Raw genomic sequence first — 16497 nt, 5'->3', positions numbered from 1 at the left:
CAAATAAAATAAGAACTAGAAGTATGTGGTCTAGTGTGACACAACAAGGATGTTTCATTGCAAGTGGGCTGGATATATAGACTATTTAACGCGATACTGACACCCCATATCTGGCTTTAAATGTGCATATCTTTTGTATAACTTTTTAGCTTAATTGAAATTAATGGGCTATTGCTGGTTTTAGGATTAGGTGTTTGCATATATATTCAAAGTGATGGAATGGGAAAGCCTTACCTTACCTGTTTTAGTTTCTTTGCTTTTTGGTTAGGAGATTAATATTTTGATGTGATAATATATATATATATATATATATATATATTATTCTTTATGGTTAGAAATCATAGATATCGTTGATATCTTATTTCGATTTTTTTTTAGGTTTTCTATTATGATTTTTCTGTTGTTTATATTTCGAAATCCTGTCTTAGTTGTCGGCCCGAGCTAGCACGTGTCACTTGTTGGCCCAGTTGGGTCTGTGTTGGCATTTTGCTTAGTTTCAACGGTCTAAATCGTTTCAACCGTCGGTCCAACCCAGCCTCTCTTTCCCATCAGCCCAGCCCGACACGTCTCATCCATCCGTTAAGGCAGGACCATCTTAATCGTCGACTCGTATCGACCGTCTACCCGGCTTGGCATGACTCGACCGTTGGCACGGGTTTGCTATCGACCGACCGTTGGTACGGGTCTGCTACCGACCCAACTAGACCCGTGTCGGTTGTCAACTCGGTTAAGCTCGTGTTAGTTGTCGACTCGGTTCAACCCGTGTCAGTCGTTGCTCCCATAGTCCCAGCCTGACATGTCTTGTCCCTCAGCTAGGACAAACTCGTCTCAACCGCCGACCCGTCTCAACCATCGACCTGGCCTTACCTATATTGTCCCATCTCGTCTCGACCATCAGCTTGTGCCGTCTCCTCGGCCCAACTCGGCTTTTGGCACAATCTGTCTCAACCGTTTGTCCGACCCGTCTAGTTTGTTTGCTTTACCTCTTTCAACCGTTGGCCTAGCTCGGCTTCTGTCGACCGTCGACCCGACCTTTATCGACTGTCGACCCACACCTATCAACCATCCACCGTATCCGAATCGGTCGTTTGCCCATATCGATTGTTGGCCCAACACATCTACTCCGCCGGCCCGTCCTATCTCGGGTGTCTAATCGAGAGCTTAAAATTTTAAATCATTTTAGTTTCTATAAATTAATCCAAACTGACCCTAATTCTTGTTCACAGCAAAAACAACATACAGTGGATACCAAAGAATATAAGCACAACATAGGCATCATCTCACTTATCCACTTAACCATGACATTGAATCATGGTTCATTCACTCAAATTTAAAGTGATGAGATTGGAGTAGTCTTAGGGATTCTAGGGTCGGAAACAACATATTCAAAGTGATGGAATGGGAAAGCCATTCCTGCTTTAGTTGCTATGCTTTTTGGTTAGCAGACTAATATTTTGATGTGATAATATATATTATTGTTTGTCGTTAGAAATCAGTTCAGTCAAATTCACTCCAAAATGTTTACAGTGGAAATCACACAGAATGAACCTTAAACTTATGCATCAATTACAAATAATAACAAACAACAATCAACCTTAAAACTTACGCATCAATTACAAATAATAAAACATAACATAAATTTTGCATAGCTGATGACATATTACAAGAAAAAACACAACACCAAACTTGTTCTTCCAACAAGTGATTGTCCTCAATGGTAAAAACAAATTTAAATCTGGGATGTCACAGGCTGAGATTGCTGAGATTACTGAGATACAGAAAGAACAGAATGGCAGAAAGGCTAATCCTTTAAGACAGGTTTATGGATTTCCATATATTCAACAAAATCATCTATATATTTTTGGTGCAGTTCTTTGTCCCCAACTATCTTACTCATCTCCTTTGCTTCACTTTTGTAAGTTTTTTCCAGCATCACTGCTTTCAATGCATTGGCCAATGATTCTCTGCTGAATTTCTCATCATGCTCACTTCTCTGTACTTGGAACCCTACCCTTTTCTCCTCCATAAGCTTAGCAACTATAAATTGATCATTTTGGAATGGCAACATCACAAGTGGACACCCAACTAGAAGACTCTCATTCACTGAACTCCAACCACAGTGAGTCAGAAACCCCCCAACAGACTTGTGTGCCAAAATCCTCATCTGTGGTGCCCATGTTCTCCACACCAAACCCGTTCCTGAGTTATTCACAACCAGATCCTGCAACTCAACGTTAGAGGTGTTTTGCTTTTTCAGAACCCAGAAAAAGGGAAAACCAGACATTTCTATTCCCTTTGTAATTTCAGTAAAGTCTTCATCACTTAGTCTCACTTCACTTCCAAAAGCTACGTAAACCACTGACCCTTTTTCCTGTTTGTCTAACCATTTAAGGATGGTATCCCAGTTTTCATCATTGCTATCTTCACTGAACTCTAGTGAAGGTGGCAATAAACCAACTGGAATCATTGGTTTACTATATATACTTTCCAACAATTTGAGAGACGCAGCTTCAATCTCCATGCAGGTTCTTATAGCACTAGCTTGAGCACTATTAGTAGTTTCAAGGACTCGAAACACGTCTGAAACCCCCGATTCATTTGTCTCATAATGTTCATCAGGAAAACCTTTGTTCTGCGCAGACACACGTGCTTTACTAGTATAATGATCTAAGAGAAAATAATACAAAGCAGATGCACTAAAAATAGAGAAAAAGATGCATGAGATTCCAAGCTGAGAACATATTGGAGGCAACCAATGGGGTGCAAAGTCGTATATTATCCAATGGGGTTTGCATCTCTCAAGAAACATGGTCAAAGGTTGTTGAAGACCATCAAAAGCCTGCTTGAGGTGTGGAATGAGGTGGTGAGGAATGTCCACTGTGGCCTCTGCATTTTCTGGGAGCTTGTCAACACGGGGCAGTGGCAGTTGTATGAGATCCACCAAAGGTTGCAAGTTTTCAGGCACTTTGGGTAGGCGATGGATATTTCTAGGTGTGGAAACGAAAGAAATTTTGTGACCCTTTTGAGCTATGAGTTTTGCAAGCTCAAAAAATGGGCCCATGTGACCAAATGCTAGCCATGGAAACACCACAATGTGAAGCTTCTCATTCTGCTCCGCCATGGATATGCTTGTGTTTAAGCATGAACGTGTGGCTTCTTTATCATGAATGGTTATTTTTATTCTCCAATATATAGAAAATATGAACTTTAAACGGCACCGTTTCGAATACTTACTATTCATGGTAAGCTCTTTTTTCTTTATTTTTTTTTTCTGTTCATTTGTGCCTCTCTTGTCAACCTTGGACCATAATTGGAGGCAATGGTCTTAAATATAGTGACGCATGGTCCTTGACATCCACGATATGTGATCCCCCACTCACTTCAACTCATCCATTCTAAGTAGCAGAATCAATCGCATGGGTTTTAAAAATTATATTATATTTATCATATTATTTGAGTTTATTAAAATATAATTACAATTTAGTATTAGCATTTTATTTTATAAAATTAAATAATAATATTTTAATTGTTTTTATGATAAAATTGTACCTTCGAAGGCCAAGATTCTCCCCCAGAGAAATTGCACTCATGATTGTTGCGAAGATGTTGTCTACATGTAGTTGACCAGTAGTTGACCAAAAGTATTAGAAGGGGCAAAGTAATATAATTTTAAGATTATTAGATTCAATTATTAATATAATATTTTAAAAAATGGCTTCTCTAACTTAACAATGTGATCTTTAGTATAATGTTTCAAAATATGTGAAGAAGTATGGTCTATCTTGTTTTCATCAATAGTTCTTTTTTATCACTTTTAAAAAATGAATTTATTCTTTTATTCTTTATCAATCTACCTTCTTTATAAATAAAATTAAAAAAATAATTTATCATAATCTAATAAAGAAATGAGACACGTAATTATTGAAAGAAAAATATATTATAGTTAAGTCACAATTAAAAATCGGTTATAAAAAACACATAATACATTATTTATCTTTCTTCTATATTCATACAAAAATGAATATACAAAAAAAATTATTACTAGCGTAAAATATATTTATAATATATACTCCTAAAATATATTACTTACAATTAAAAAAAATTCAAATATATTTATAATATATACTAGCGTAACATAGGCGCTATCGTGCCTGTGTATGATTTTTTAAATATGCATGATATTATAATGTTATTAAGTTAATATATAAATTAAAATTATATGGATTAAAAATAAAGTAAAATATATCAGAACAGATAAAAGAATAATCATTGATAAATAAAGAAGAGAAGAAGCAGTAACATCCGATTTTATAAAAAGTTTGTAAACATAACGGTCAATTTTTACAAGTTTAATAAATTATTATATTTAAAGGATAAAATCGATATTTTAAAAAGTGAACACAGCAAAAAGAATCTTCTTTATATATATATATATATAATATATATAATTAAAAAAATTCAAAATTTTGAGGAGTCATAATCCCTCCCTCCCCGTAAGAATATCCGTTCCTGCCCACAGGCTTGAACATAGCACAAAATAGAGGTCCTTCTCTGTGGACACATCACATAACGTAGCATGGTCGCACCTATTTCCTATTTATAGTCACAACTCATTTTACCAAGGACCACTGCCAGCAAGGGATAGGGATGAAAAACTAAGAAAATGTTTAAGATCTCAAATGAATTAAAAATACACCAATTTATCCTATATACATAAAACATTTTTCATTTTATAAAGATAAGTTAAACTTAAATTCATACCTAACACTTTATCAAAATCTATATTAAAGAGATTTATTTATTGTAAGACTTATTTCTGCCCATCCACAAATATCAATTTTCATGTACGAAATATAAAGAACAAAAATTCAATAAAAAGCTAAGGATTTTGATAAAAAAGAAATGTACACTATTTCATAATGTTTTAAAACTTATTATGAACATTTTAAGAATATTTTTATATTAATTAATCAAAATTTAATCATTTCTTTTAAATTTATGATTTCTAGATAAATTATTACTTAGTTTTACATCTTTAAAAGTTAAAAAGAAATTATATTTTTCATTTTTTAATAATGAACTTATATCTATGTTATTAAAATCATTTTATAAATTATTATTAAAATTTGACACAAGTGTGTTGTAATTTTAAATGGAGTAATAATGCATTGTTAAAAAATTATTTATAAATTAATTTATCATTAAATTTGACATAATTTACAAATAAACCATATCAATGCGGTCAAATTGTGTGTACAACGTGATGACAATGGTGGTGACTCATAAAATGGAAGATGAGACTAAATTAAACCAAATTAATTAAAACACGGATTAAATTGAACACATTTAAGTTAAATAGAGACTTATTTGAATAAAATACAACCACTTATAATGTAAACAGTGTCACCTCATGTGAACATTACCCACTTGTACACTTTGTCATCATCAATTTAGATAGTATCAACAAAAATGACGAAATTAAACATAGTTTAACAAATCAGGAACTAAATTAAATATGTACAAAAGAAAAGTAGAGACCAAATTTAACGGACTAGACCAAAAGAAGAACTAAAATAGTATTTAAACTTATATAGAAAATATCAACTTTAAATGAGACCATTTTGAATTACACAATTGGTACCAACTTTTTGACCACAAAGGTAATTAATGTTTTGGACCTAAAATTTTCTAAATTATTTATCTTGAAATAAAATCATTGTCACATTTTCTAATAAATTTTCCAAGTTTCACATTAACGTAACGTCTAGTATGGAGTGGTAAGAGTATTCTAGAAGTAAATGAGTAAATTAATAGAAGAGATTAAAAAAAATTGTAATATTACTCGATAGTTTTTATAAAATTTAAAATGTTAAGTATTCATATCAAAACTTTATACTTCATATACAGTGGATGGAAGAAAGTATAATATAAAGTAGAATGGATACTATTACTGTAAGATTGGTAAACAATTATTGCGCTGGGAGTTTGCATCAATGTAATTAGATTATTCTTTCTGCACCCATCAAATATTTTAATGCACACCAGCATAGGTTTCTGAAATTTTGATCCGAAATAATTAAGAGTTGGATGAGTATCTTCCGAAAATATATTTTCAAAATTGTTGTAGTATGTTTTGGAAAACAAAATCCAGAGTTGATGGGGTTGCAATTTTGTACATGCACTTCTTCCACTGGGTTTCTATTCTCATTTCCCAGGCTCCCAATGCTGATTCACAATCGTTAAATTTACGAATATATAAAAAATATATATATATTACACATCCATTAATAACATTTAACACCGTAGTAAAAACATGCACCGTAACAAAATTGCAATTTCTGTCAAAAAGTGAAGAAGACGACGTTTACACATAGAACCGTCATTAAAAGTGAGACAAATGAAAAAGAACGATAATTATATATAAAACTGTCATTGAAAATTTTTTAAGATGGAGAATGGTTACATACAAAATTGTCGTTGAATGTATAATAGTTTCATAAAAAAACGTGTTTTTTTTCTTGAGTGACTTTCATTTGAGTGTTTCTTTCATTTTCACTTTCTCTTCCCTCTACACTTTTTTTCTTCCTTCTGCATTTTTACAATTGTCGCTACTACCAATGGTGAACCTCCACGAGCTTCCACTAGTCGTGAACCGTTTTGGACGAACCTCTACCAATTGCGAAGCATTGCCAATCTCACCACACGCCGCAAGTCTTGTCACACCATGTTGTAAAACCTATGTTGCAAGGCTTTTAGTATCGCAAAATCCTCGTCATGAGTCTCCTCTTCACTTATAGTTGCATGTCACATTTATCCAAGTATTTGTTTACTTGTTTTTTTATTTATCTCTACGATCTTAAAAGAAAAGCAAATAGTAAACTCAAAGAAAAAATTTATGCTTTTGTTAACATTTAGATGAAGATGGTTTTCTCTACTTGGTAAGTTTGCCTTTATTAGTCTCGTTGCGATGTGCAACACTTCATTTTCTTTTTCTTTTCATTTGGATGACTTTTAGTAATGGTTCAAGAACAATTGTCTTGTTTAAACTTTTAATGATAACAACACCTATAACAGTTCAAAAACCATCGTTGGAGGGTTGTTTTTACCATGTAGAAATGTCATTATGCAATAGTGAATATATCAATGTAAATAACATATCAGAGTTTAACTTCATTGATGAAGTCATTAAAGTCCTTTTTTTCTTGATTCCTTTACTCTCTTCCAACATTGGCAGAATTTTTGGTAGGTAATGTTATTTAATTGTTTTGGATATGTAGTGGAAAAACTATGTATATATTTTTTGTAAAAGGATTAGATCATCTCAAATATTTCACGATCAATATATTTCTTTACTGATGAAAAAAGTAATAAACAAATATATTCAATTATACAATTTTAATGAATTTTGAGTGTTGTGATTCAAATTGCACAATTCATAATAGGTGAACAATTTAAAAATGAATTTCAAATTACACAATTTGTATTATTTTTTTATTTCAAATTAGTTAACTTAAAATTAATATTTTCACTTTCAATTAGCCATCTAGCCGATGAGAGCTTTTCTTTGTATGTAAAAGTTTTGATCCAAAACTTGTCTTGTAATTTGAAAGTGAATCAAATTCAGAATTTTTTTTTTTATCGAGAAATGTTAATTGTTAGCATTATGTTAATCGAGGAGTTAAACTCATATTCTTTCTTATTCTGTCTTCCAAATTCATTCAAAATCTGAGATAAAATATGAATTATTTTCTTTTTTTTATTTTCACTATAATGACATGTCATATGTAATAGGTAATATGATTCAATTTTATCCCACGTGTTTATTTGATTTCTTAGGCATATGACACTTGATGTCCTCTCCCTTCAATATTATTTTCCAAGTTCCTGCATTTCAAATACAAATACCCACAAAGAAGTTCCTACATCTCACTCATACTCAAAACCATTTCTAATTTTGTTTTGACAATGGAAAAGTTAAAACATTTAGAAGGATTAAATCATCATAAACGAAATAGCATTTGTTTTTTTGGTGGTACTGTATATTTGGATAGAAAATATTTAAAGGAAATTGAAATTTTAAGAATTTATGAATACGGTTGAATTATTTCAAATTAAAATTTTTCAAATTTATGTATAAGAAAAAGTAAGAATTTTAATTTTTTTTTATCTTTTGCCATCTCATGAAATTATGAATTTCTTTTCTTTTTTTTATTGTCATTTGCTTTTAAAGTGACAAATTATTCTTAATTTTAATGAACATAACTCTTGTTACTAACAAAATTATACGAACAAAATATGAAATTTAGAGATGATGTTATTAATAATAAAATAATTTACAGAATTTAGAAATTATAATTTGTAAAACTGCGAGATTAGATTAAAAGGACATAAAAGTAGGTGCACCAAATAACGAGATTAGAAAAGTCTCGTGGATGACCACAAGAATTAGAAAATTCTTTATAAGAACAAAAGGTTTTGAGAAGAACCCTAACAAAGGAGTTTTGTCACTTCAAATTATAGCTAAAAGCCCCACTCCATTAATTTCCCAAATTACTTATACCCCTTTACAAAAAAAAAAAAAAAGCATAACTAAATTTTTGGATCTTTTATTCATAGTATAATAATTAGGTCTTCTGTTCTAATTCCAAGCCAGCAATGCATGTGAGTAATTCCCTCATGTGAACCTCAACATGTTAGGCCACATCATAAAATTGCACCTTTTATTAGATGAGTTAAATATGATTTTGATCTCTCAAGTTTCAGCGAAATTTAGAATTAGTCTCTCATCAAAACTTTTGACCAATTTAATCATTTATCTTTTAAAATGCGTGAATTTAGTCTTTTTAACCAAATTTGGTTAAGTTTATCTGACATTTCAAGTGCATTTCATGATAGTATTTAAATTATTTACACTGTTTGACACATTTTTGCTTCAATGTTAACTTAAATACTATCATGAAATGCGCTTGAAACGTTAGATAAACTTAACAAAATTTGGTTAAAATGACTAAATTCACGCATTTTGAGAGATGAAGAACTAAATTGGTATAAAGTTTTGATGAGGGACTAATTCTAGAATTGACTGAAACTTGAGGGACCAAAAACATATTTAACCCTTATTAGATTAACCAACCATCTTTCGCAAATTTTTCTAGGCTATTTTGGTTTTGGGCCTTATTATTAAGAGTAGGATGACAATGGGATGAGACCACTATGGTTTTTGGCTATCCCTTCTCCACCCTTAATGTAAAAATTTATCCTCGTCTCATTCCTGCATATAGTCACTATGAAATTTTTGTCTCATCCTTGTTCTCATCCCATTGGGGATACTCGTATTTGTGTTTATACTCACTTCTTTACTATTTCATTTTTTTTTACTAAAATCAAAAGTGAAGCAAATGAAATATGATATTATCAAGAAGTCAATGTTAAAAGCATACAAATTTTATTTCCTCTAGAGTCAAATATCAAGAAAGAAATTATAATTGTATAAAAATCAAATAACAATTAAACAAGTCAAATAATTATAAAAAAGTGTAAAATTGATTAAGCTAGTGTGTGTGTGTGAGGAAAATATTGGGCAGTTAGAGTTGACATAGGTTTCTATGTTCTGAAAGGGTGGAATAAAGAAGAAATGTGTCTCGCAAATGATATATGAATTTACCTTGTCATATGATAATTAGTTGTAAGGTAGCTCTCAAGTTGAGGTTTTACATTTTCATCCTATAAGTTTTAATAATTTAAAATAAAAAAGGATGGAGATGTTATTAAGAAGGATGAGAACACTATGATTTTGAATCACTTTGAAAATTAAGATGTTCAAGCAAAGCAAGGAATTATTTTTGTCATAACTTGTATGATGTTTTTGTTTTTTGTTACGCCTCATGGTTGTCATCCCAAAAGGCATTTCTAATATTGTAGTTATTTTATGACATGATACATAGTTTAGTAATAGATATAGTATCACAAATATTTATCACCAATTCACTTTTGTCACTGCTTGTGTGGTGAAGATTTTAGGGTCAACATTTTTCATCATAAAATTTTGATCCAAATATGTACTCATTTTTCCTTTTATATAAATTTTATTTTTAATTTTACAAAATTTGTTATTTTTTTTTGTTTATGATGAATATTATTGTAAGAAAATATAGTTGTTTAATTATTTAAAAAATTTACCTTACTAAATACCTTGCCAAAACACAAAAGTAATTTTATTAAAACTTAGTCAACTAATTTTATTTGCAATTTAAATCAAATGTTTTAGCAAATAATCTTTATCAATTATTACTTGTGTGATGCGATGGTGTACACAATAAAAAAAATAACAGATTCTTTTATTGAATTTGAATAATATAATTTCAATTGATTCTTTTATTAATATTCACATAAATATATCATTAATATCATTAAATAATAATCTTCTAATAATTACTTACATTCCATGTGTGCATGCGGTGGGTAGAGCTAAATGGCTTATAACCTACAACTCACGGTAGGTTTGGGTTGGATTGAGTTAAAAGTTTTGAAATTTTGATCTGAATCAAAAATAGGTCAAACTAAATAAAAATTTGGTCTATTCAGCTAAGAATCTGACTCACTCGGATTGAATTTATAATGAGTCGGATTGGCTCACTAACCCATCCATAAATTTTAAATATTAAATTATATTAAGAAAATAAAATTTTTTAAATGATTTTCTCTTTTTAATCCTCCTCTAAACTAGCTAACCGACCTATTTTTTGTGTAAAATAAATTATACAACTTTATATTTAGAACGAATACAAGTGTGTAAAAGTATATAAAATGAAAATTCAAAAGGTAAAATGACACACCAAAGTCATAGTTATAAACTTAATGTCACTTTTTATTCACTTTTAGTACCTTTTCTTTTAGTTGAAGGTAGTTTCTCGAAACCTATGGACTTATAATATGTCTTAACTTTATTTAGATTTTAATCAAAATTATAATTTAGTTTATTTTTAGAATTGAAGAAAAAAATTATGTATTTTTTTTTAAATTAAGTGAGCCAACCCATTTAACCACCAAACTGGGGTAGACCAAATCGGATTCGAATGTTTTACACTTATTAATAAATAAGGCAAGTTAGATTGAGTCACTAAGTGATCATGTCATAATGGGTTAGAGTAGGTTGAACCAGGTGGCCCATTTTAACAATTCTAGTGGTGGGGGACCATATCGAAGAAAGAAATTTTATATGTACAATTAAATTGTACACCAAAATAAGCATATAACACAAAATGATGAATTCATTTTCTGAACACCTATATATATTATAGCATATTACTTATTCAATTTTATTAAAGATTAAAATTTATTTTTCATAATTAATATATATTTAGTAATATGCCAAAAACAAAACAAAATAAAATATATTTAATCATCGGGAGACAAAATAAATGTCTAAGTTTAATTTTTAGCTATTCATTTATCATTTCTTATTTATTATATGATCACTTAACTAAATTATCCAAGATATTTCTTTTATTTGTGCAAGTTTTAGTTTTCTTTTGTGAATTGACATTATGTAAATTCAATAATATTTAAAGTTCGTATTTTTACCATTAATTTTGTACTTCTCTTCCTCAATTTGTACTTCTCTCCCATTAAATTTTTCTGGTCCAAACTTCTATATAACTAAACCCTCAGAATTATATTTTCCTCCACTTTTCTCCCACTCTTAATCTTCCTAATCCATATATATTCACAATAAAGAAGAACAAAACATACTCTTCCTAAACATGCAAATTCTATTAACTTGTTTTTTTATTTTAGGTTTTCTTGCACCATGTATGTTTGGGAGGTCATTGGTCGGAACCCAAATACCATTTTATAATGTGGTCAACTATGGTGCTCGTGGCGATGGAAAATCTGATGATTCCCAAGTATATACTTGCTTTATTCACCAATTTTATTTATATTCTACTAGTAGAAAAATTTCAATGTTTTAGTTTACTTCATATTTTTCTTTGCCAACAAAATTTTATATTATATTAAAATTCTTAAGGAAGAATAACATAACTATAACAATATATAGTAGTTTTAAACATAATAGACTTCATCGAATTACATCGAACTTAAGGTTAACTTTCTGATGAAACAATTTAAACAGATTTATCTGATTATATGATATCCACCTCAATAATCTCATATATTGAAACAATGTTATATGGAACATAAATATTTATTCAATGCTGTATTTAATTAAGGGGATTTTTTTATGGTTGCTATCTTAATTAATACTCATTTAGATATTTATATTTTGAATTTATGGCAGGCCTTTTTAAGTGCATGGAAAGACACATGTGGATCAGAAGGCATACCAACTCTAATTATACCAAGAAATGGAGTATTCAAGGTGAAGAACATAAACCTGAGTGGTCCTTGCAGGGCCACAAAAATTCATATTAAGGTATAGCATGTCCTAGTTACTCAAACTTTTTTTAAGACATCTTTTACATAAATTTTTCCAGGTTAAAAACTGGTATTGAATTGGAATATCGGATGCAATTGCATTCAATAATAATAATTTCTTCAATTATCTTGTCCTCTTTTTTTAAGTTTCAAGGGCAAATAGTTTCACCTGAAAGAGATGAATGGGAAAAAAGCGTCAAAGTTGAAGATAGATCCTCTTTAATTTTAATCTCGTACGTAAATAGACTCACAATTTATGGAAATGGAGAAATCAATGGCTTTGGTTCTTCTTGGTGGAAATGCACTTCTTGTCAAAGACCAAAGGTTCGAATATCTCTTATATCATATTAATTATACTATCATATTTGAAGTAAACTTAATCAACCTTATTATACGAACTCAATAAAAGTAAAAGAAGATTCATTCATACGTATATATTTCTTTCTATCATCAAAGATTAGTGGTTAGATTTAGTTAATGGAAGAGTTGAACCACAACTTATCTAACTTTCTTCTAAATCTATCAAACCAATTTTATTTCTCTAAATTATTAATAGAAGATAGAAGAGATGTAACACAACATTTCATTCATTCACACTTAAACATTAGTACACTTTGTCGACGGATATTTTTGTCAGTAATTATCAATGAAATTATTATTCGTTGGTAAAATTTATTTATGAAAGTATTATCGAAGGATTTTTAATTGTTGAAAATCTATCGATAATTTTAATTTATTAACGAATTTTAGGTATTACCGACGAATTATAGCCGTCAGTGATATTAATTTTTCTTGTAGTGCTTGCACGATACGAAATAAAGACGATTTATTTTTACTTATGATTTTGAGTTTATTTTGAAGTAATTTTTAGTATGATATGATGATGCAGGTTATTAGTTTTGAACAATGCAATGGTCTTAGAGTTCATTACCTGAGCATAATTGATAGTCCACGAGCTCACGTAACAGTAGATGGTTGTAACAATGCTTTCTTCTCTCATATCTATATTCGTGCTCCTGCTGACAGCCCCAACACTGATGGCTTTGACATTTCTGCTTCAAAATATATAACCATCAAGGATTCCATTGTAGCAACTGGTAAACCAACTTAATTAATTTTCATCTTAACCATATACATGTCAAATTTCATTGCTGCATTTTTGTACAATTTTAACCATTTTCATTGTAAACAGGTGATGATTGTATTGCCATCAATGGTGGCTCCTCCTTCATCAATGCTACTGGAATTGCATGTGGACCAGGCCATGGAATAAGGTTTTTATATATAGAGAGAGTGTATCAGTTTATTTATCTTTATCTGTGTGAATTTAAATCTGTCATTGAGTTTGTTGAATAGAGATGAAAAGAATTAAATAATTTTTGATAAAGAAAACCAATAAATTATTGTCTTAAATTTTGAGTTGAAAATGATGTTTATTGGTGTTTAACATGAATGAATTAATCAGTGTTGGCAGCTTGGGAAGAAACGGGGAGGTTGATACAGTTGAAGAAGTTTATGTGAGCAATTGCAGCTTCACAAACACCCAAAATGGAGCAAGAATCAAGACATGGCAGGTAAAACATAAATATATGAAAACTCATATTTTAATATTTTGATTTTGTATCACTACTAAAAATTCTCATATTACATAGAAATATTTTTGCAAATTTGTTAAAAAATTTTGTAAAATTTTTTTTTCCTTCTATACTTTCTAAAAATTTTAATTGATATATAATTCCTTCATGAATAATTATTTCTTACAAAATTATAAAATTCACAAGTATTTCCTACAAAATTTGTTACAAAAAATATTTTATATAAAATATTTTGTAAAAAAAATGATAGCAATTTTGTGCATAATTTTTTCATTATAAAATTTATAAATATTTCTTAAAAAAAAAATTAAAACAAAATTAACAGAAAATATGAATTTTTTTACTATCATACCAAATAGCATTACTCATTGTATATGTTGTTAAATTTTGACAGGGTGGATCAGGTTTTGCAAGGAAAATCATATTTGAAAAAATCACATTAAGAAATTGTTTCAACCCTATAATTATAAACCAGAACTATGAATACGATGGTTTGGAGGTACTCACTAAACTTTAGATTATTCATGGTTATGTATCTTGTGATTTGAAGTGGCTTATGAAAGTTGCATTTTGAATTTGACAAATTATAGGATAGCGTAGTGAAAGTGAGTGATGTGACATTCAGAGGGTTTAAAGGAACAAGTGGAGATGACAGAACTATCGACATGAGTTGTGCCTCATCAGGTTGTTTCAACATTGTGTTGGAAGACATTAACATTGTCTCTTCTGAACCAGGAAAACCAGCTTCTTGTTCTTGCAATAATGCCCATGGAATAACTGCATCTACCACTCCAAATTGTGATTGCTTGTTGAAATGAATTATGTTTCCCACGTACATATGAATCAAATCAATAAATAATAGGTTTTTGTTTGAATAAATTTAGGGTTTTTATTTATTTTATTTTGTCATTTTCTTTTTCCAAGATAAAAAAAACTAATAAATAAATTACAAAGTCCGATTTGGTTAAACATATTGAAAAAAAGAAATGTATAAACAAGTTTACAATCTTCAAACAATACAAGTAAAAATGGTAATGAACTTTATTTACGATTGATACGGATGACAAATACAATTTATGGACATCAGAACATTTATAATAGACAATAATATCAAAGTTAAGATTTTTAATTTGTTATGGTGTAGCAGAAAATTCACTAACACATATCTCAATGTACACATCTTATAAATGAGTATTCTATTATTTTATATATAATTAGTTTGGTCCATGCATGCACATAACTAACTGTGTTTTTGAACGATTATTTAACTTATTTTTATTTGAGATTTAGTTGAGCTATCGTCTGATATTTAGGTATATGTATAATTCAAATTAGATGATATTGTAATATTATAAAAGCGTTAAACCGCAATTTATAACGGTTCACAATTCTCATTTAACTATTTTACAAACACTAGTGTAAAAAGAGCTTATTATGACAGATATAAAGGACTTATTATGATAGGTATGTTGGCATCATAGTTGCAGAAGTCATAAAAAATGCACTTTTTCTATGACATCGTGAAAATTTGTCATAGTAAGTCTAAGGTTAAAATATCCGTTGGTCCTCGTTTTGGTTCAGAAATCTCAAATTGGTCCTCGTATTTTAATTGGTCTCAATTTCGTCCTTGTTTTTGTAATTGAGTATTAAATCAGGGCAATCAGTAACAGTGTTAAATTTTGTAACGTTAACTTGGTTTTGATTTTCTGACGTGGCGTTATGTATTATTTTTCAGATTGGCATAGTGACTGCATGGACTGAATTAGAAATAACAAAGTTTGAAAAACCCTAAATGATGTAATTAGGGAATTAGGGATTGGATTGGGAAAATCAGAGGCGTGGATTACGAAAGTGAAGTAGATCGTTGTCGGAGGTGAGAGCGAGTGCAATCGGAGGTCAGAGCGTTCGTTGTGGTCGTGGTTGAGCACCAGTCTGAAGGTAAGTACGAGTCGTTGTAGTTGAATATCTGTAGGGTTTTTTCGCGTCTTGTGGTTTTGGGATTGTATTGGGGTTTTGATGTTTTGTTGTGTGGGTATGATGTTGTATTGCTTTTATACTGTTGTTGGTCCCCCCATTGTCGACATCGAGTTCCTTTTTTATTGGTGGTCCCCTATTACAATGTATTTTTTAATCGGTCACCGTATATGCATTGTAGTATGTGTTTTTTAATGTTGTGGTCCCCTATTTGAATGCTTGGTTCTGAATGCTTGGTTCTGTGTTGTCTGTGTTGACATGATTTGTAATTTTTGAATTGGTTTGGGGCAATGTATACATGTGTAGAAATAGAATGTCTGCTGATCGTTTTGAAGTGGTGGTCCACCATAGTGGCCACTTTATTAGTAATGGGAAATTGGAATATGATGGGGAAATAACCACGTGGTTTTGTGATCCTGATACGTGGGGATATTTTGAGGTTATTGCTGGATTAAAAGAGATAGGACACGTATCTTTGAAGGAGTTGTGGTAT

General features: G+C 30.2%; 2 protein-coding genes across 2 annotated transcripts; one reads left to right on the top strand and one right to left on the bottom strand.

Annotated features, from left to right (window-relative positions):
• Positions 1-1613: 1613 nt before the first annotated feature.
• Positions 1614-3160, bottom strand: LOC114167503 (putative UDP-rhamnose:rhamnosyltransferase 1). The gene has a single exon (XM_028052602.1). The coding sequence runs from the start codon at positions 3119-3121 to the stop codon at positions 1802-1804; it is 1320 nt and encodes a 439-aa protein (XP_027908403.1). The 5' UTR covers positions 3122-3160; the 3' UTR covers positions 1614-1801.
• Positions 3161-11813: 8653 nt separating this feature from the next.
• LOC114166957 (probable polygalacturonase At3g15720) lies at positions 11814-14848 on the top strand. The gene is made up of 7 exons (XM_028051840.1): positions 11814-11906; positions 12299-12433; positions 13325-13532; positions 13628-13709; positions 13901-14009; positions 14425-14529; positions 14621-14848. The coding sequence occupies exons 1-7, from the start codon at positions 11814-11816 to the stop codon at positions 14846-14848; spliced, it is 960 nt and encodes a 319-aa protein (XP_027907641.1).
• The last annotated feature ends 1649 nt before the right edge of the window (positions 14849-16497 follow it).

The sequence above is a fragment of the Vigna unguiculata genome, chromosome 10, assembly GCF_004118075.2.
Source record: "Vigna unguiculata cultivar IT97K-499-35 chromosome 10, ASM411807v1, whole genome shotgun sequence".
NCBI lineage: Eukaryota > Viridiplantae > Streptophyta > Magnoliopsida > Fabales > Fabaceae > Vigna > Vigna unguiculata.
This window is presented reverse-complemented; position numbering and strand designations above follow the sequence as displayed.